The 23,931-nt window shown below is 33.9% G+C and overlaps 1 protein-coding gene across 3 annotated transcripts in view; it reads right to left on the bottom strand.

The window, feature by feature from the left end:
* Positions 1-23,931, bottom strand: part of LRBA (LPS responsive beige-like anchor protein) — a 737,360-nt gene that overhangs the window by 435,943 nt on the left and 277,486 nt on the right. For all 3 annotated transcript variants that reach the window (XM_059922597.1, XM_059922598.1, XM_059922596.1), the window contains exon 36: positions 16,014-16,122. In XM_059922597.1, the coding sequence (XP_059778580.1) occupies positions 16,014-16,122 (109 nt within the window). The remainder of the gene's footprint in view (positions 1-16,013; positions 16,123-23,931) is intronic.

A 23,931-nucleotide genomic window follows, 5' to 3' on the forward strand; every position in this document is an offset into this window, starting at 1 on the left:
TTTATCCATTCATCAGTTGATGGACATTTGGGTTAATTCCAATTTTTGGTTATTATGAACAACATTGCTATGAACATTCGTGTATATGGTTTTGTGTGGACGTATGTTCTCAATTCTTTTGGGTATGTAACTAATAGTAGAATTACTGAGTCATATGGTAACTCTATAATTAACCATTTAAGAAACTGAAAACCTGTTTTCCAACATGGCTGCACCATCTTACATTCCCACCATTGGCATACAAGTGTTCTAATTTTATTACATCCCCACTAACTCCTGTTATTAGCTGACTTTTTTAATGAAAACCATTCTAGTAAGTATGAAATGGTATCTTATTATGTTTTTGATTTGCCATTTCCTTATTGATAACAATGTTAAGTATCTTTTCATGTGCATATTGGCCATTTGTATATCATCCTCAAAGAAATATCTATTCAAATTCTCTGCCTATTTTTAAATTGTGTTATATGTCTCCTTATCGGGTTTTTTTTTGCAGTTTTATGACTACTTGACAATCAAGAGTTAGTTCTCATCCACATTGTCTGTAGATTTTTTAAAGTGGTGACAGGTACCTAGGTAACCAATGGATAGCACTTGTTTGATGATTCTTCATCCTCTTTCCATCTTCTGGGCTACAGCACTCAGATAAGGTAAGGGATACTCCTCATTCCATTGGCCCAGACAGCTTTATTGAGCCCAGTGTCAATGCACACATCAGTAGTTCCCATATTCTTCATGGCAAATTTCTGGATCTCTTTGAGTGCCGGACGGCCATGCCTCTTGCAGCCCTCAGTATGAATGCGCTTATGAATGTGAATGGTGTATTCTCTGGTCACTACCTTGTTGATGGCAGAATAGCCCTTCTTCTTGCCACCCTTTTTGTAGGAGCCATTCTGTTGGGCCCAGGATGGAAAGAAAGAGCACAAAGTGCCCTGAGAAAAGGACAGCAGCATGGCAAGCACAACTTCTGGGTTGCCTGAAGGCAAGAGGAAGGGGATCTCTCTTTAATGTTGAGTGGTAAAAGTTCTTTGTATGTTCTAGATACTATACCCTTATCAAATATAAGATTTATAATCTGCTATTCCATTCTGTGGATTGTCTTTTTTCTTTCATCATAGTGCCTTTCGAACCCCAAATAATCTTAATTTTGATAAAGTTCAATTTATCTATTTGTTTTTTTTGGTTGTGACTATCACTTTTAAATTCTGGAAGACTGGAAGAATTACTGCTCCTATGATGAAAAGAGAGCTGAGCATGGGGCAGGTAAGATGTAATTCAGGTTGGAAATATCCAAAATATTTGAATTTTTTATCTTTCTGAATGAACTGTGGTATGTAATCTCTCCTTCTTTTCTCCCTAAATTTTAGTTATCATTTTTTAAATCACAGCTTTATAAGAAAAAAAAATTAGTAAAAGAAAAAAATACTAAATGAACAATTGTGTTATTTCTCCAGTTTCACTCTAAACTTTGACAATATTGATGCATTAGCTATAACCACAAGGCCTAATTTCAAGTCCTATATTTCAAAAATTAAAGCAATAATGCAGGTATTTTTATTAATTCTCAAGGCTCCACAAAGTAAACCTACCACTACTTATTCATTAACTCTTATTAATAAATTAACTGTTGTTAACTATTGTTAATATGACATTAAGACATTTTCCAATATTCTTCTGCTATAATTATAATAACTGACATTTTCAAGGACCTGATTTTTTTTTCTTCTAGATTATTTACATTAAAAAAATCTAAATAAAAATTAAGTCAACGAAAGGACTCATCTCAAAAAGATTTCCAAACGAATTGTGCTCAAGTTATAATGTTATGAGTAGCATTACTAGCATACCAGGTACAAAGAATTTTAATGGTTTTGCCATTTGAATTTGCACTTTTCCATTACTGACAAGCGGTACTCTCTTTCCAGTCTCCATCCTTCGCCCACGTATCCATTACAGTTTTCATATTTTCAAAATTTACATTTTTATATATTTAAATACTAATACCTCATAATTCATCTAAATTTTTTCCAATTTTCAATTTTTAATATTTGTTATTTTGGTCATACAATGTCTACAGTGAGAATTTATAAATATATTCCTTTGCGATTGCCTGGTGTTTTGAAACTCCAGAAAATTATCCTCTTCAGAAATTTCAAAAATTTGTTATGTTGTATTCTGCTCTTGATCCCTAAAACAATTTCCACATATAATTTTCATACAGCTAATCATGTCTTACTGAACATCAAGCAAAACAGCCTAGTATATATATTTATCTTTTCAAATGGGACTGATAATCATTTATCTGAGTCTTTAAAAATTCCTACTGGAAATTTTCATATGATTATAGACCAGAGTGTTGTGTGCTTTAGGTTATTTGTTTGCTTATCACAGAAAAAAGATTGTAAATATAAGCTCAATATCAAATTAGGCCAATTAGAAATCCTCAATAAATTTCAAAGGTAGTAATTCCACAGACCATACTATCTGCTCATAATGCAATAAAAAAACAAAATTTGAACAAACAATAAAGGACAAATCCCTTGACTATTAAATAACTAACAGATCAAAAAGTATACTAAAAGTATACAAACTAAGAAAAATGAGTATGTCATGTAATAAGCAATAGGATGACACCACTGCTGTCCTCAGAATAATATTAATACTATTGTTTTTGTTCTCATTACTTAAAAAGGAATAAAAGTATGCTTCCAAATAAACAAGAAAAAAAAAGAATGCAAGGGGAGGTAAAAAATATATTTGCCAAAACATGCAAGAGAATTAGAAAACAATTAACTCAACCAATCAATAAATAAGTCCAACATTTGACTCTCTGAAAGATAAAAAAAAAAAAGCTAATACATATATTTTACTTTCTGAAAATAGTAATTTTAAAAAAAGGAAATCAACATCACTTGTAAATAATTATAAAACTCCTTTAAAAAGTTAGAATTGGTTACGTTTTCTAAAATATTCAACCTGGTAGGATTTATTGCTATTAGAGAATCTAAAAAAAATTATTAACATACAGCATAATTTCTACAGATTCTATAATAAAAATATATAATAACCTTAAAGACAATGATGAAAGTGAAACAGAAAATTCAGTAGCCACCTACAGAAATACATAACAAAAATTGCAGAATACAAAATTATAAAGTGCAGCACTTTTCATAATACAACAAGAATGGAAAAAACATAAATGTCTAATAATGGAAGTCTGGCACTACAATAATAATTATATATACAGAAACATACAAAAATACAATGGAATACTATATACAGCAACCAAAAAAATGAGGAAGCTCAGTATATACTAACACACAGATACACACACACAAAACAAGGTGCAAAAATGTGTATACTATGCATTCATCTATGAAAAACGACACGTGACATATTTGTTTTCCCTGCTTTTTAAAAGCATCCTTATGATTCTAATTTGGTAAGTGGGTACTTACAGTGAATGAGTAAATGAGTATATGTGTATTTTTAAAAGACAGTAGGATACATGGGACCTTTGTACTACTTTTGCGACTTCTTATATTCTATAATTATTTCAAGTTAAAGTTAAAATAAAAACAATAGAGATAGAACCATTGTTAAAGCTAAACAATGAATGCTTTTTATTTATATTTTTCTTTATTTTCTAAACTTTCTATAATAAATACGTCTCATATATGTATGTATTCCTAATTGTATTAAATATGTATTTCCTAATTATAATTCTATAATTAGGAAAATAAACACTTATTTTAACTAAAGAAAAGCAAATGACCATCAATCACAAAAAATGCCAATATTAAAGAGGTAAACTGGATAATCCATCATAACCCTAAAATTGATCAAGTCTCTAATATTACATTTCTTAATCTGCTTTACACTCCTTCAGAACTGTCAAACATATGTTGAATAATATATTTTCTCAACAGCAAAATACTTCATGTAATACCCTGGGGTCAACAGAGGATATGGAGACAGAGACTACATTGGGTTATTGATAGGAGACCTGAGTTCTGGCTCAAAATTATCAATTTTCTAGCTATGTGACCAAGGCTAAATCATATTCTCTCAATCTATCTTTCATACTTTCACAGATCTATTGTGATGTTGAAAAGAGAAAATGTGTGTTACACCACTTAGTATACAAATGGCCTAACAAAACAAGGTTAGGTGGCACAGGAGCACCTCAATACATAAGGCAAATGCTAACAGCCATAAAAGGGGAAATCGACAGTAATACAATGGTAGGAGGGGACTTAAACACCACACTTATACCAATGGACATATCATCCAAACAGAAAATAAGTAAAGAAACACAAGATTTAACTGACACATTAGACCAGATAGACTTAATTGATATTTATAGGACATTCCATCCAAAAACAACAGTATACACTTTCTTCTCAAGTGCACACAGAACATTCTGCAGGATAGATCACATTTGGGTCACAAATCAAGGCTCAGTAAATTTAAGAAAGTTGAAATCATCTCAAGCATCTTTTCTGACCACAATCTAGGAGGCTAGATATCCGTTATAGGAAAAAAACTATAAAAAATACAAACACATGGAGGCTAAACAATACTCTACTAAACAACCAAGAGATCACTGAAGAAATCAAAGAGGAAATAAAAAAATACCTAGAACCAAATGACAATGAAAACATGATACCCCAAAACCTATGGTATGCAGCAAAAGCAGTTCTAAGAGGGAAGTTTATAGCTATACAATTCCACCTCAAGAAACAAGAAAAACCTCAAATAAACAACCTAACCTTACACTTAAAGCAATTAGAGAAAGAACAACAAAAAAACCCATGAAGTTAGCAGAAGGAAACAACTCATAAAGATCAGATCAAAAATAAATGAAAAAGAAATGAAGGAAACTATAGCAAAGATCAATAAAACTAAAACCTGGTTCTTTGAGAAGACAAACAAAATTGATACACCATGAGCCAGACCCATCAGAAAAAAAAGGGAGAAGATTCAAATCAACAGAATTAGAAATGAAAAAGGAGAAGTAACAACTGACACCGCAGAAATACAAAGGATCATGAGAGACTACTACAAGCAACTATATGCCAATAAAATGGACAACCTGGAAAGGACAAATTCTTAGAAAAGTATAACCATCCAAGACTGAACCAGGAAGAAATACAAAATATGAACAGACCAAAACAAGCACTGAAATTGAAACTGTGATTAAAAATCTTCCAACAAACAAAAGCCCAGGACCAGATGGCTTCAGAGATGAATTCTCTCAAACACTTACAGAAGAGCTAACACCTATCCTTCTCAAACTCTTCCAAAATATTACAGATGGAGGAACACCCCCAAACTCATTCTACAACACCACCATCACCCTGATACCAAAACCAGATAAAGATGTCACAAAAAAGGAAAACTACAGGCCAATATCACTGATGAACATAGATGCAAAAATACACAACAAAATACTAGCAAACAGAATCCAACAGCACATTAAAAGGATCATACAACATGATCAAGTGGGGTTTATTGCAGGACTGCAAGGATTCTTCAATATATGCAAATCAATCAATGTGATACACCATATTAACAAATTGAAGAATAAAAACCATGTTATCATCTCAATAGATGCAGAAAAAAGTTTTGACAAAATTCAACACCCATTTATGATAAAAACTCTCCAGAAAGTGGGCATAAAAGGAACCTACCTCAACATAATAAAAGCCATATATGACAAACCCACAGCCAACATCAGTCTCAATGGTGAAAAAAATGAAACCATTTCCTCTAAGATCAGGAACAAGACAAGGGTGCCCACTCTCACCACTAATATTCAACACAGTTTTGGAAGTTTCAGCCACGGCAATCAGAGAAGAAAAAGAAATAAAAGGAATACAAATTGGAAAAGAAGAAGTAAAACCGTCACTGTTTGCAGATGACATGATACTACACAAAGAAAATCCTAAAGATGCTACCCAAAAACTACTAGAGCTAATCAATGAATTTGGTAAAGTAGCAGGATACAAAAGTAATGCACAGAAATCTCTTGCATTCCTATACACTAACAACGAAAGATGAGAAAGATAAATTAAGGAAACACTCCCATTCACCATTGCAACCAAAAGAATAAAATACCTAGGAATAAACCTACCTAAGGAGGCAAGAGACCTGCATGCAGAAAACCATAAAACACTGATGAAAGAAATCAAAAATGATACAAACAGATGGAGAGATACACCATGTTCTTGGATTGGAAGAATCAACATTGTGAAAATGACTATACTACCCAAAGCAATCTACAGATTCAATGCAATCCCTATCAAATTACCAAAGGCATTTTTCACAGAACTAGAACAAGAAATTTTACAGGTTGTATGGAAACACAAAAGACCCCGAATATCCAAAGCAATCTTGATAAAGAAAAACGGAGCTGGAAGAATCAGGCTCCCTGACTTCAGATTATACTACAAAACTACAATAATCAAGACAGTATGGTACTGGCACAAAAACAGAAATATAGATCAATGGAACAGGATAGAAAGCCCAGAGATAAACCCACGCACATATGGTCACCTTATCTTTGACAAAGGAGGCAAGAATATACAATGGAGAAAAGACAGCCTCTTCAATAAGTGGTGCTGGGAAAACTGGACAGCTACATGTAAAAGAATGAAATTAGAAAACTTCCTAACACCATACAGAAAAATAAACTCAAAATGGATTAAAGACCTAAATGTAAGGCCAGACACTATAAAATTCTTAGAGGAAAACATAGGCAGAACACTCTATGACATAAATCACAGCAAGATCCTTTTTGACCCACCTCCTAGAGAAATGGAAATAAAAACAAACAAATGGGACCGAATGAAACTTAAAAGCTTTTGCACAGCAAAGGAAACCATAAACAAGACAAAAAGACAACCTTCAGAATGGGAGAAAATATTTGCAAATGAAGCAACTGACAAAGGATTAACCTCCAAAATATACAAGCAGCTCAATATCAAAAAAACAAACAACCCAATCCAGAATTGGGCAGAAGACCTAAACAGACATTTCTCCAAAGAAGATGTACAGATTGCTAACAAACACATGAAAAGATGCTCAACATCACTAATCATTAGAGAGATGCAAATCAAAATCACAATGAGGTTATCCCCTGACACCGGTCTGAATGGCCATCATCAAAAAATCTAGAAACAATAAATGCTGGAGAGGGTGTGGAGAAAAGGGAACACTCCTGTACTGTTGGTGGGAATGTAAATTGATACAGCCACTATGGAGAACAGTATGGAGGTTCCTTAAAAACCTAAAAATAGAGCTACCATACGACCCAGCAATCCCACTACTGGGCATATACCCTGAGAAAACCATAATTCAAAAAGGTACATGTACCACAATGTTCATTTCAGCACTATTTGTAATAGCCAGGAGATGGAAGCAACCTAAACGTCCATCGACACATGAATGGATAAAGAAGATGTGGCACATATAAACAATGGAATATTACTCAGCCATAAAAAGGAACGAAATTGAGTTATTTGTAATGAGGTGGATGGACTTAGATTCCGTCATACAGAGTGAAGTAAGTCAGAAAGAGAAAAACAAATACCGTATGCTAACGCATATATAGGGAATCTATAAAAACGGTACTCATGAACCTAGCGGCAGGGCAGGAATAAAGACACAGACATAGAGAAGGTACTTGAGGACACAGAGCAGGGAGGGAACGCTGGGACGAAGTGAGGGAGTAGCACTGACATATATACACTTCCAAATGTAAAATGAATAGCTAGTGGGAAGCTGCTGCGTAACACAGAGAGATCAGCTCGATGCTTTGTGATGACCTAGAGGGGTGGGATAGGGAGGGTGAGAGGGAGGCTCAAGAGGGAGGGGATATGGGGATATATGTATACATACAGCTGATTCACTTTGTTGTACAGCAGAAACTAACACAACATTGTAAAGCAATTATACTCCAATAAAGATGTAAAAAAAAAAAAAAAGTTAGTTGGTTCTAACTTTGTATCAGACTACTTGACTTGGGTTTGAATCCTAGCTTCACCATATATTAGCTATAAGACCTAGAACAAATCATTTAACCTCTCTGTGCTTCACGTTTCCTTACCTATAAAACCAAGATAGTGATAATAACAATATTTACATCAAAGAATTGATATAAAGAATTTTTCTTTGCTTGTTAACAGCCTACATAAATAAGTGCTGTCATAGAAGTGTTCACTAATATTAAAAACTGCAGAAGTGGGACTTCCCTGGTGCACAGTGGTTAAGAATCCGCCTGCCAATGCAGGGGATACGGGTTCAATCCCTGGTCCGGGAAGATCCCACATGCCGCAGAGCAATTAATCCCATGCGCCACAACTACTGAGCCTGCGCTCTAGAGCCTGTGAGCCACAACTACTGAAGCCTGCATGCCTAGATCCCATGTTCTGCAACAAGAGAAGCCACTGCAATGAGAAGCCCGCACACCACAACAAAGAGTAGCCACCGCTCGCCACAACTAGAGAAAGCCCATGTGCAGCAACGAAGACCCAATGCAGCCAAAATTAAATAAATAAAATATTTTTAAAAAATGCAAAAGTACTTAAATGGCAAAAAAAATTCCCTACTTTACTGAAAAATATTTTGTTTGCTAATATGAAAAAATATTTGAAATCCTTCAACTAAAAGAAAAACATATAGATTGCTATATTAATAATTAATCAAGTGCTTTCATGCCCTTTTATTTCATAAAAAAGACTGTTTTTATTACTTCAACTAAGCTGACTGGCCACCTACTTTACCATTCCATTGAAGCTAATAAGAATTGAGTTCTACTGTATAATAGATGAAATTCAAAGCAACGTCAGACAAAAGGGCATTGAGACATTCTTAATGAAATGGACTTGAACTTACACGGATTCCTAAAAATAAAGCTATTAAATGATAATCTTGATCACATGTTTTACAGATATAACACATCAGTTTAAATAAACTAAACTTTGATAGACAACTTTTTAACAAAAGATTGTCATGAATTGTGTACACCCACACATACACTACACTTACAAGACAGGGTACAATGTTTTGCACAACATAGTTTTTTAATAAACATTCTGTTTACAGCTGTAAGATTAAATAATAAAGTTAAGATGTGCACCCAATCAATGATGTCATGACATTCAAGGAACATCTACATAAATCAAAAGCAGAAGATGTCAAGGATATCCCACTCCAGTGATAATCATGTAATGAACTAAAGAGATGTGCATTTCAGATCTACACTGTCATCAATCCCTTGATAATAAATGAAACAAGTCAGCTACTTTACAACCACAAATGGTATATTAAATACATGACAACATCTCTTTTTTGCAGGAGGAAGTAACTAGCAGTAGCTAAAGTTCAAATGTATTATTTAAGAATGCACAACATGAATTCAAGGCTGAATATAGATAACCTTTAGAATATAAGCTGTCTAGGAAAAAATATGTTTCATCTTGCAGAGTATTATTTAAGATTTAAGACCAATGTAGTTAGAAATATATTAAACATGAACATGCCTCAATCAATTGGGGTTCTGTGGTATAAATAAAGGGAATTCTATTTCTATGAAAATAAAAGACTAGAAAACATTAAAAATATGTTTGCTCTCTTAAAATTGACTCTCATGTGAAACAGTCAAACACATTTCCTCCACTAAAAATTCAAGTAACAATAAAATTGGTTCGTAAATATTTGTTTTTATTTAGATATTTTATAATCATGCTTTAGAATATTACTATAAATACTATAAATCTCATAGCAAGATTATAAACATTAAAATGAAAAACTGTAGTAGAAAGCGTAAAATTAAATTAGCTTAGAATACAGCTGTTGTATATGCCAGGATTAAATCCTATTCACACATTCTATGGAAATCTAATAAAATGTGAAACAAATACACAGATTAGTGATTAAGAGATAAACTGCCTAGATCTGGATTCCAGTTCTAATTCTGGGTCATTTCCTCTTTATGCTGTTTTCTCATTTATAAAATGAGAGATAATAACAGTACTACTTCAGAGGTTTATTGTAAGAATTAAATTAGTTAAAACTTACAAAGCACCCATGACAGTTCCTGACCCAACATAAGGACTCATGAAATATAAGCTACAATTGTCACTATTATCCCTCATCTAAATTACAAATGTATGTACCATTTGGGTCAGATCAATTTAATTTCTTGTATTGCACAGTGTTTTAGAAGTATTTTTCCTCTTTTCAATTCCACATGTTTTCTCCTTCCTCAATCTCTCTCATTCATTCACATAAGAACACGTATATCACCAGCACCATGATCACTAAAACTTAAAAGAATGAACTGCAATCTCAACCCAGAGTTACAAAGGAACTTCTCCATAACCAATTAGAAAGGACACTAAGGAATAGGTTCCAGGTTAGGATATTAGGCTGAAATGGCAATTTTAAAAGTTTTTTCTTCCTTCAAATCCTAAAAAAATTAGCAAAAACAAAAATATTGAACAACAACCAAAAAAAACCTAACAAAAATAACCAAAATAAAAGAAACATAACATAAACTACCAAACATTAAAAAATTTGTTACCTTGGGGAAATTAAAACATACTGGAATTAGAACTAAGGTTGCAGTAAGCTCAGTTCCTAACCATGTCCCCGAAGCAATGTTGGTAAACTAACAACATTCTGATAATTTTTCTTAATGCCTTCATATATGGAGAGACACAAACCGAGTAGCTATTGTTATCTCTTGTTTCCTCTTATTGAAGATGCTAGAAAAACCTACAGTGCAAAAACTGGTGAAACAAGGAAGTGAAAAATAGGGCTGACTTCCCAGGGCAGAAGTAGACTCCAGAGTACTCTCTGAAATGACGGATAATGATTCACAGCCTAAGCACATTTTTCCCTGATGAGAATTGTCCATAGTTTCTAATAAGATGGAATGAACTTGGTAGAAAATATTTAACGAAATCTTGTAAGAGAAAGCAAGACTTAGGTGTGCTACGAAGGCCTCCTCACCTATGTCGAAGATCTCTCTCCCTCTCTTCATGATAGGCAAACAAAACTGGGCAAAAATCAAATTTCAAACATCAAAGTGTAGCTCAGTAACAGAAAAAATTAGCTTTATAGACAGTGAGAAGGGAAGGAGTCACTAAGATATTCTGTCTGTCTAAGCCAAACCATAGTTATGTAAACATAAATTGCCAATCAATGAATAAATAAAAAACAAATAAAATATTTAAATAAAACTGGAAGATTCTATACAAACGACAAAGAATATATAACAAAAAATGAAAGGAAATTCCTCATGATTATTTTCTTCTAAAAAACAACATAAAAATATAACTCAAAAAAAAAACAAAAAAAATAAAAGTCAAAATAAGAGAAAAAAGTAGAGAGGCTGAAGATCTAAATAAACAAAATGAAGGACAAAACAATCATTATAGGCAAACCACAGAGAAAATAAAACATTAAAAACTTACTCATGGCTGGAGATCAAAGAAAGTAAAGCAATTAAGAAATAACTAATAGATATGAAAGACATATCTAACAGATTTATGCATCACTAAGTAAAGAAAAAGAAAATAAAATGCAAAAGACAGTTCACATTTTAATTTATAGAAATTACTAAGAACTGAAGGAAAAATCTGAATTTGCAGATTATAACAAAAAAACTATGCTCCAGGAACTTTTGATAAATAATGCTCAATACTAAGTCATATTCCTGTTAAGAAATCAACTCCATGGACAAACAGATCTCAGACAGAAAACAAGCAAATCATCAACTAAGGGAAAATATCAGGCTGGCCTCAAACATCTCTGAAAGCAATGTTCAAAGCCAAAATACAATGAAGCAATGTCTATAAAGTTCTAAAGGAATGCAAGGGTTAGCCAAGAATATTCAATCCATCAGGATGTCATTCAGATATAATGACAGCTGGCAAATATTCTTAAACATGAAAGAATTTTAAATTTACAGCACACATGAACCCTTTGTTGGGGGGAGGGGAGGAGATGAAACCTAGCCAATTAAGAATTGAGTCAATATTCACACAGTGGAATACTATAGGAATAAGAGGGAACAATCTAATAGCAAAACATAATAACATAAAACTCAATGCTGAGTGAAAAAATGATGGCACAAAAGAATATATATTGTATTATTACATTTATATAAAATACAAATTCATTTATAGTGTTGGAAGACAGGATAGTAGTGGTCCTTAAAAGGTTATAGACTAGAAGGGGGCTCTAAATTGCTGGTAATATTTTATTTCTTAATCTGAGGACTGATTACCCAGGTGTGGTCAGTTTGTGAAAATTCATGGAACTGCACACTACTGATATGTGCACATTTCTATATGTATATTTTTGTCAGTCAAATTTAAACAGAGCATAATAAATGGTAAAATAAATGTTTCTCCTACTTTTCTTTCTGGGGGAAAAAAAAAGAATTGAGTCCAAAGAAAGAACCTGGGGGAAATTAAGAAATTATTATGACTAATAAAAGAGGGGGTGGGGTAATGAATTCACTTAAATATATTACAAACACTCAAGTACTATCAGAATTGTGGTTAAAATAAATGAGTGTTACATATTTAGACAATATGAAAAATAAAATATAACTTTAAAAATTAGAAGTTGAAGAGAAAAAAATGAAAAAGAATTATGAGAGGACTAATATCTTCAACTTTCATAGCAGGTTGTGGATTAAAGTATACAATTTAAAAAACAAAGATATGAATAAAGCTCTTATTAAAAAAAAATCAAGCCATCAACCTCTGCATTTTTTGATAATTTACTAACATCCTGTTCATTGAGAAAATGATGGTTCTTTTGTTAAAGAAACATTTCCTTGTTTTTCCATTGTTGTTTTTATTTTCTTAAATTTACATACAACACTGCAATAAGCAGGTTTACATATCTATGCTTATATACTATTACTTTTTTCTTAAAGATATATTCACAGAATAGGGTTATTGAGTAAATGGGTGTGTGTATATATGCCTATATAATTATTATTAAAATACATATGAACATATTGCCTTCCCATAACACAAAAATGTACATTTCCACTAAAAATATGAGAATACCATTGCCCATCTCATCTCCCCTATCTCCTTCAACAGTACTAGCTATCACTCTTTCTTTCTCTCAACCTGAGAACAGAGAAGTTATATCATGATTTCTCTAATTTACATTTCCCTAAAATATTTGTGTAAATATTCAATCATTTGAGTACCATTCTAAATGTTACTGGTAACTTATATTCTTCTGTGAAATCCCTATTCCTGTCCTCTGAATATTTGCCTGTTGGGTCAATTTTTCACTTATTTCATGAGAATTATTAATATAGTAAACATACTAATTTATCAGTCTTTCCATGTTCCATTATGTCTTTCCATGTTGTTGATGATATGTTTCCTCAGCTTAATATTATATGTAGTAACAGATGTTTACTTTTTATACTTTCTAAGTGGCCTCTCTTAGTTTAAAAATTCTCCCATATGCCTCAGTGCCACTTTTATAGTTTTCCAAATCTGTTTCTAAAATACTTACTATGTCATCTTTCATTCTATATCCTTACTCCATCTGGAAGATTTTTTAATATATATTGTCTTCATAGTATTGTTTAAATTAGTATTGTTTATCTGGGAAATCAAGTACATCCTCAATATTCTTATTTCATAAATCTTAGGGCTACACTAATGCATTTCTTTTCCCACATTAACTGGATATTTGCATATCCAAATATATTTTGTGGAAGATTTTGATATTTAGATATTTTTAAAGGTATATTTAAATTTCAAATACTCCACTGTTATTCTAATGGAATGATATGCTTATGTTACAGTATTGAATTTACATAGTAATTTGAGAAAAACTGACATCTTTTGGGGCAGTAATATTTTCTCTTTTTGACTATAAAGAACTTTATGAAGATATTTGGAAAAATATGAATAAAGTCTATATTTAAATAATAGCATTGTACCAGTGTTAATTTTCTGATTTGATAACTGTACAAGGTTAAAACAGAGAATGGGCACAGGAAATTCTCACTGAAGTAATTAGGGGTAAAAGGGTATCATGGCTTCAACTTACTCTCAAATTCAGAAAAATAAAGAAAAAGAGGAGAGAAGCAAATGTGTTAAACTTTTAACAATTACAGAATCTAGGAGAATGTTGAAGAGTAGTTCTTGTACTACTCATAACTCTCCTATAAATCTCAAATTATTTCAAAATAAAAGAAGGATTCTATGTCTCTGTTGCTGTCTCTCTCTCTTACACACACAGAGCAAGATACACTACCCAGCATGGAATGATTCTCCCGCAGGTTATATTTTGCATTGTATTAATGAGATTTCATACTTTTGTTACAAATAGTGTCTGTACATTTCTTAGAGAATTCAACCCAAAATAGTACTTCTGTCCTAACTGTATACATTTCTGATTTCCATTCTTAGCTGGCTACTGCTTGCTACTCAAAAGATAATCTATTAATTTGTCTGCATACTTATCTTATATCCAATAATCTTACTAAAGTCCCTATTAATTCTGGTAGAACAATGTTCAAGAATCTCTTAGATTTTCCTAGATCATAGCATGAGCAATCTGAAAGTAATATTACATCTTCTTTATCTACCAATTATATTAACAATATCTTGCACTTGCAAAAACATTAAAAAATTTTGTTAATGTTAATAGAAGATATCAATCACTCTTTTTTCCTGATTTTAATAGAAACGGATTTAAACATTTTAAATAATATTTAGTAAATAGTCATTATCATATTTAGATTGTTTTCTGATATACATTTTCTTTCTCAGTTTCATTAGGGCTGGATATTAAAATTTGTAATATGCTTTTTTCTACATTTATTGATATCTTCACATGATTTTCCTATTTTTAATTTGGTGATATAATTTATTTTATAGGTAGATATCTTAATATCAAATCTTTAGCATCCATAAATAAATTATAAGCAGTCCACACTATACAGCTAACCCTTGAAAAACATGGAGGTTAATACACATATAATTTATAGTCGGCCTTCCATGTCCAAGGTTCCTCCACATCTGTAATTTCGACCAACCGCAGACTCTGGTACTATAGTATTTACTATCGAAAAATATTGGCTGATAAGTGGACCCCCACAGCTTAAACCTCTGTTGTTCAAGAGTTAATTGTATAGTTCTTTCATTACATTGTTGGATTATGTTGGTTAAAGTTTTAGTTAGAATTTTGTGCCTATATTGTTAACTGAAATTTGTCTTCTACAGTTTTATTTTTCCAGTATCTTTTTTCATACTATGAAGGGTATATAAAATGAACTGGGAGAGGTTTTCATCATTTTTAATGTACCAGAGAAATATCAGCAACATTTGAATTATCCACTGTTAATATGTTAGAAAGAACCCAGATGGTGCTTTTTAATTTTTTTCCAAATTTTTTACAAATGATCCTGTCAAATGCTTCTAGTTCACCTTCAGTGTGAATTTTTATAATTTATACAGCTATAACACCATTAATTTCCTCTATGAATTCACGTTTGTTACACATGTTCAGAAGCAACTGCTGAGACAAGCACTGGCCCAGGATGGGTCTTTCACTTGGTCCCCCTGTGAGGATCCAAGAAGAAAGCTGTATTCTCCCTCAGTTCCTCAGCTACCACCTCAAGGTTAAAGAAACTTTATGCCGCTTGTTCAGCTTCTCTCTAGAAACCTAAAGGATCTTATCTACCATAGGGGTTTCATTTCCAGTTAACTAGCTCTGTCTTGCCTAGAGAGGGCAAAAATCCTTCACTATTTTACTTTATTGGAAAACTATCAAAGTCAAGGCTACAGAGTCTTGCACTATCTGCCTAGAATGCCCATGATTCTCTCACAAATTTATTTTTAATTTTTTGATAATACATGTTTGCTAAGACCATGCTGCCATTTTACCTACACAGTTTCCTATGACTAACATTTTAAAATGGTACCTTCCTCACACCACTCCTAGGTTTAACCTACCTCAAATTCCGCATGTCTGTGAATATCCTCTGCTCGCTGCCTGCTCAGGATAAATTCAGCTTCATTTGCTACTCTTACTAGGTGATCCTTCATGGTTTGGCTAAGCAACCTATAAAGAGATAAACATTGTCAAATAAATATATGTATACACACGACATATATGATTATTCATTGCTCAAAAGTGGTGTATTTTATTACTTGGGAGAGGGAAGAACATTTACTCTCCTTTTCTGACATCATACCAAATGAAGGACCGTTATTTTACACTAAATAATTGAAGAACATAACAGCAAAAAGTTATCCTTCTGGCAACAGCAGATTCGCTTTTATCAAACTAACTATCCAAGAAAAGCAACTGAATATGCTAGATTAAATTTATCTTTTAATTTTTTTTAAGGTATTGGAGAGTTTCCAAGGTAGCCAAGATTTAAACAGCCAGGATCCTAGAGAAGACGTTCAGCATGACCTTTCCCATTGACACATTTGCTATTCACAGGTGGGAACGGAGAAGCTAAACAGAGCTGTTATAAGTCTTATAGAGCTGGGACAAAAATTGAATTTTATAACCTGTCAAGGTAGAGGAATCCTAGTAGTTTACCGAGGCTTACAAAAGGAGTCCAAGTATACCCCAGGAAACAAACAACAGTTCTCAAAAACATGAAAACAGACCCTCAAACAACATTATGGGATTTGCACGTAGATTAACTAGCAGCCAAATAACTAAACAAAATTTTCACAATCTCATATGGTGAGAAAAAAAAAAAAAACCATAAAGAACAGTGCTGTAGACTCATTGTAAAACCCTGGGCTTTAAGAAAACCTAGAAGGGCTACGAGATAGGAGTAGGCAAACTGTAAATAAGGCAAACTCTCACAAAGATTTTAAAAATTCCACCTTTAAATCAGCTCAGTCTTAAATTAACATAATTGGCACCTAATTTAACTGTTAATCAAAAATCAAAAGGAAATCCTCTCTACAGGAAGATATCATCATCTAGAGACTGTTAAATACAATTTCCTGCATTATTAAATACAATGTCCATTCAATCACAAATGAACGTGACATATACATGCTACTATATAATAAAATAAATAACTAATAAGTACCTACTGTATAGCACAGGGAACTCTACTCAATACTCTGTAATGACCTATATGGGAAAAGAATCTAAAAAAGATTGGATATATGTATATGTATAACTGATTCACTTTGCTGTACAGCAGGAACTAACACAACATTGTAAATCAACTATATTCCAATAAAATGTTTTTTTAAAAATCACCAGTGAACAGGTAAAATAAGAGACAACACCAAGTGAATGAAAACCAAACAGAAGCCAACGCATGGAAAATCAAGATAGTAAAGTTTTGATAGCCTCATCCATCAAAGGGCAGACAGCAGAGGCAAGAAGAACTACAATCCTGCAGGCTGCGGAACGAAAACCGCAATCACAGAAAGACGGACAAAATGAAAAGGCAGAGGACCATATCCAGATGAAGGAACAAGATAAAACCCCAGACAAACAACTAAATGAAGTGGAGATAGGCAACCTTCCAGAAAAAGAATTCAGAATGATAGTGAAGATGATCCAGGACCTCGGAAAAAGAATGGAGGCAAAGATCGAGAAGATGCAAGTAATGTTTAACAAAGACCTAGAAGAATTAAAGAACAAACAAACAGAGATGAACAATACAGTAAACGAAATGAAAAATATACGAGAAGGAATCAATAGCAGAATCACTGAGGCAGAAGAATGGATAAGTGACCTGGAAGACAGAATGCTGGAAATCACTGCTGTGGAACAGAATAAAGAAAAAAGAATGAAAAGAAATGAAGACAGCCTAAGAGACCTCTGGGACAACATTAAATGCACCAACATTCATATTTTAGGGTCCCGGAATGAGAAGAGAGAGAGAAAGGACGAGAAAATATATGAAGAGATTATAGTCGAAAACTTCCCTAACATGGGAAAGGAAACAGCCACCCAAGTCCAGGAAGTGCAGAGAGTCCCAGGCAGGATAAACCCAAGGAGAAACATGCCGAGACACATAGTAATCAAATTGGCAAAAATTAAAGACAAAGAAAAATTATTGAAAGCAACAAGGGAAAAACAACAAATAACATACAAGGGAACTCCCATAAGGTTAACAGCTGATTTCTCAGCAGAAACTCTACAAGCCAGAAGGGAGTGGAACGATATATTTAAAGTGATGAAAGGGAAGAAACTACAACCAAGAATACTCTACCCAGCAAGGATCTCATTCAGATTTCATGGAGAAATCAAAAGCTTTACAGACAAGCAAAAGCTAAGAGAATTCAGCACCACCAAACCATCTCTACAACAAATGTTAAAGGAACTTCTCTAAGTGGGAAACACAAGAGAAAAAAAGGACCTACAAAAACAAACCCAAAACAATTAAGAAAATGGTAACAGGAACATACATATAATTACCTTAAATGTGAATGGATTAAATGCTCCAACCAAAAGGCACAGGCTCACTGAAGGGATACAAAAACAAGACCCACCTGTATGCTGTCTACAAGAGACACACTTCAGACCTAGAGACACATACAGACTGATAGTGAGGGGATAGAGAAAGATATTCCATGCTAATGGAAATCAAAAGAAAGCTGGAGTAGCAATATTCATATCAGATAAAATAGACTTTAAGATAAAGAATGTTACAAGAGACAAGGAAGGACACCAAATAATGATCAAGGGATCAATCCAAGAAGAAGATATAACAATTATAAATATATATGCACCGAACAGAGGAGCACCTCAATACATAAGGCAACTGCTAACAGCTATAAAAGAGGAAATCAACAGTAACATAATAATACTGGGGGACTTTAACACCTCACTAACACCAATGGACAGATGATCCAAACAGAAAATAAGGAAACACAAGCTTTAAATGACACAATAGACCAGATAGTTTTAATTGATATTTATAGGACATTCCACCCAAAAACAGCAGATTATATTTTCTTCTCAAGTGCACACGGAACATTCTGTAGGATAGATCACATCTTGGGTCACAAATCAAGCTTTGGTAAATTTAAGAAAATTAAAATCGTATCAAGCATCTTTTCTGACCACAACGCTAGGAGACTAGAAATAAATTACAGGGAAAAAACCGTAAAAAAACACAAACACATGGAGGCTAAACAAAACGCTACTAAATAACCAAGAGATCACTGAAGAAATCAAACAGGAAATCAAAAAATACCTAGAACCGAATGACAATGAGAATACAATGACCTAAAACCTATGTGATGCAACAAAAGCAGTTCTAAGAGGGAAGTTTATAGCAATACAATCTTACCTCAAGAAACAACACAAATCTCAGATAAACAATCTAACCTTACAGCTAAAGGAACTAGAGAAAGAAAAACAACCCAAACCCAAAGTTAGTAGAATGAAAGAAATCATGAAGATCAGAGCAGAAATAAATGAAATAGAAACAAACAAACAAAAAAAACAACAGCAAAGATCAATAAAACTAAAAGCCAGTTCTTTGAGAAGATAAACAAAATTGATAAACCTTTAGCCAGATTCATCAAGAAAAAGAGTAGAGGACTCAAATCAATAAAATTAGAAATGAAAAAAGAGAAGTTACAACAGACACTGTAGAAATACAAAGCATCATAAGAGACTATTACAAGCAACTATATACCAATAAAATGGACAACCTGGGAGAAATGGACAAATTCTTAGAAAGGTATAACCTTCCAACACTGAACCAAGAAGAAATAGAAAATATGAACAGACCAATCACAAGTAATGAAATTGAAACTGTGATTAAAAATCTTCCAACAAAGATAGTAAAGTTTCATAGTGAAACCAAGCAGGACCCTGGGGTGCTCCTGGGTACGGAAGCCTTCCTGTGTCCCCCGTTCCTTGTTTGTAGGGAACAGACTCCAGCCTCCATGGCCTTCCCTGAGTTCCAAAGGGGAGATTCAAGCAGTTGCTAATCAGGTAAGAGAGAGGATGCAGATACAAGAGAGGAGCTGCCGAAAAACAATAGTGCAGCTTTGAGGCAGGGTCCTGGTTCTGCCTCAAGGGATATACAGAACAATATCTTTTGTGCTCGTTATAGAACTAAAACCCCCAACAAATGGAAGATGTGGGCATTCTTCATTCCAGAGAAGAGCACCAGTGGACAGATTAAAGGCACCAGAGAAGCTCATCAAGAAATTACTGGAGACCAGATTAAAGGGGCCTGTGCACACCCTGATCTTATCAGTGACCCTGCCGTTGAACAACTGCTATAAAAACTCCTCACCAAATCATCCCAGGTTGGGACACACAGTTTTTGAGGGCAGGAGCCCACTGTGTGCCCCTTTGCCTGGCAAAGTAATAAAGCTATTCTTTTCTACTTCACCCAAAACTCTGTCTCTGAGATTTGATTTGGTTCCAGTGCACAGAGGCCAAGTTTTCAGCATCATAATGAATCCCAATCCCAATCTTAGCAGGTCTTTCTGTGTAATTTGGCAACTTTATTCTAAAAGTTATAGGAAAATGTAAAGAACAAAGAATATCTGAGACACTCTTGAAGAAGGGAAAAGAGGAGGAATAATAATCATAATCCTAATAGAGGACTTACACTATCAAATATTAGAATTTATTATAAAGATACAGCAATTAAGACAATGTGGTACTGGGGCAAAGACAGATGAACAGACCAATGAAACAGAAAAGAATGTGCAGAAACAAATATATATATTTAATATATAAATAATTATATAAATGTTATATATAAATATTTAATATGGAAATATATTTTTATATAAATATTTAATATACAAATATATATATTATATTTTATACCAGATTCCATATTTACTGCAATAAGAGGAAGATGGAGTATTTCAAGAACTGGTCCTGCATCAATCATCTGATGTTCATATGGACAAAATTAACCTTGACTAGTATCTCAAACCGTACAAACAGATCAATTCTAAATGGATCAAAGACAAGACCTAAACCCTTCTAGAAGAAGATTACATAAGAGAGTATCTTCATGACTTAGGTTAAAATAAAGATTTCTTCAACAAAATATAAAGTACACATACCATAAAGAAGAAAATTGATTAACGATTTATGCTTATGAAAGCCAACATTAAGAGAATTAAAAGGCAAACTTTAGTACGGGAGATTTGGAATACTTATAGTCAACAAGGAAATTATATCTGAAATACATAAGAAAATCTTAGAAATAAAGAAAAGGCAATAATCACAATAAATAAAAATGACCAAATACACAAATAAGCACTTCACAAAAGATTTCCAAATGGCAAATAAGTTCATGAAAAGGTATTGAGGTGTTCAGGACTACTAATCATCAGGGAGATACAAATTAAAACCATAAAAAGGGCTTCCTTGGTGGCGCAGTGGTTGAGAATCTGCCTGCCAATGCAGGGGACACGGGTTCGAGCCCTGGTCTGGGAAGATCCCACATGCCGCGGAGCAACTAGGCCCGTGAGCCACAACTACTGAGCCTGCGCGTCTGGAGCCTGTGCTCTGCAACAAGAGAGGCCGCGATAGTGAGAGGCCCACGCACCGCAATGAAGAGTGGCCCCCGCTCGCCGCAACTAGAGAAAGCCCTCGCACAGAAAGGAAGACCCAACACAGCAAAAAATAAATAATAAATAAATAATAAATTAAAAAAAAAAAAAAAAGCTGGAACAGAAAAAGTTTAAAAAAAAAAAAACCATAAAAAATATACGACACCCCAGCAGAAACACTATATTTAAAAAAAAAAAAGACTCTAGTATCAAAATTTGGCAAGGATATGAAACTACAGGGACTCTCACAATCACAAAATATACTTAACAGAATGTTTACAGCAACTTTATTTATAACAGCCAAACACTAGCAACTACCCAAATGCCCATTAAGAATAAAATGAATTTTCTAAATGGTGGAATATTCATACAATAAAACACTAAAAAGAAACAACTACTGTTATGCACAACAAAGTTAATTTCACTAACAGGGTTAAGCAAAGGCACACCAAAAAATATATACCATATGAATCATCTTGTATAAAAAAATATTTTTGGGGGCCTCCCTGGTGGCGCAGTGGTGGAATCCGCCTGCCAATGCAGGGGACACGGGTTTGAGCCCTGGTCCAGGGGGATCCCACATGCCGCGGAGCAACTAAGCCCATGCACCACAACTACAGAGCCTGGGCGCCACAACTACTGAAGGCCGCACACCTAGAGCCCATGCTCCACAACAAGAGAAGCCACTGCAACGAGAAGCTGGCGCACCCCAACGAAGAGTAGCCCCTACTTGCCACAACTAGAGAAAGCCCGTGCGCCTATAGCCCATGCTCTTTAACAAGAGAAGCCACCACAGTGAGAAGCCCGCACACCACAACAAAGAGTAGCCCCAGCTCGCTGCAACTAGAGAAAGCCTGTGTGCAGCAACGAAGACCCAATGCAGCCAAAAATAAATGCTAATAAAATAAATATTTTTAAAAATCTTCTCTATAAAAAAATGTTTTTTAAACTAATTTATGGTAATAGAAGTCAAGAGTTTAACAGACGATTAACTTTGGTGATACTACAGATCTCTCCATATAATGATTCATACTGAATGCTAGTAATGATCATACACTTTTAAACATTGCAAAAAAATACCCTGAATATATAAATGATTGACCCATTCTTGGTAAATGCTTCCATAATACCATTCACCTACCATAAATACCAACAGAATGATCATTTTATCAAAATGGCAGTCTTCTGGAATATGTTATATAAAAGTCTTCTTAACTCCCTTCTTTAAAGGAACTGGAGAGATAGAATGGGCAGGGCTACGATTATGTTCTTTATGTCAATAGCAAGAGCAGCTAAACTGCAATTAGATAATGCCCACCTATAAAAGTTAGACCCAACAGTCATCAACAATGGCATGTCTACAGACATTCCATGGGGTTCTTGCATCTCTTTGTAGCAACTTTTTAAAAATAAATAAATAAATAAATTTATTTCTTTATTCATTTATGGCTGCACTGGGTCTTCGTTGCTGCACACAGGCTTTCTCTAGCTGCAGCGAGCTGGGGCTACTCTTTGTTGCGGTGTGCGGGCTTCTCATTGCAGTGGTTTCTCTTGCTGTGGAGCACAGGTCTAGGTGCGCAGGCTTCAGTAGTTGTGGTGCGTGGGCTCAGCAGTTGTGGCTCGCGGGCTCTAGAGTGCAGGCTCAGTAGTTGTGGTGCACGGCCTTAGTTGCTCCGCGGCATGTGGGATCTTCCCGGACCAGGGCTCAAACCCATGTCCCCTGCATTGGCAGGTGTATTCTTAACCACTGTGCCACCAGGGAAGTCCCTGTAGCAACATTTTTCTCAAAAATATAAATTAACACAGATGTAGAAAACAAACTTATGGTTACCAAGGGGAGGGGGGAGGGATTAATGGGGAGACTGGGATTGACATATACACACTACTATATATAAAATAGATACCTAAAAAGAACTTACTGTGTAGCAGAGTATTGAGCAGTATCTCTACTCAATACCCTGTAATGACCTACATGGGTAAAGAATCTAAAAAAGAGTGGATATATGTACATGTACAACTGATTCACTTTGCTGTACACTTGAAATTAACACAACATTGTAAATCAACTACTGTATACTTCAATAAATATTAATTTTAAAAATATGTATACATTAAGTATGCATAGACTTTGATACAAAGCAATCCTAGTAACTTGCCATATGAATATGTTCTCACAAGTGCAGAAAGATGTGTGTGTGTACAAGGAAGTTCCCTATAACACTTAATAAGAGTGAAAAAGAGAAAGAACCAAAATATACAATCATATAATGAGATAGATTCTTCTGAATTAACAACAGAAGTTTGTCCACAATATATTATTAAGTGGAAAAAATTTTTGAAGAATATT

Source organism: Balaenoptera ricei, chromosome 5 (genome assembly GCF_028023285.1).
Source record: "Balaenoptera ricei isolate mBalRic1 chromosome 5, mBalRic1.hap2, whole genome shotgun sequence".
Taxonomy (NCBI): domain Eukaryota; kingdom Metazoa; phylum Chordata; class Mammalia; order Artiodactyla; family Balaenopteridae; genus Balaenoptera; species Balaenoptera ricei.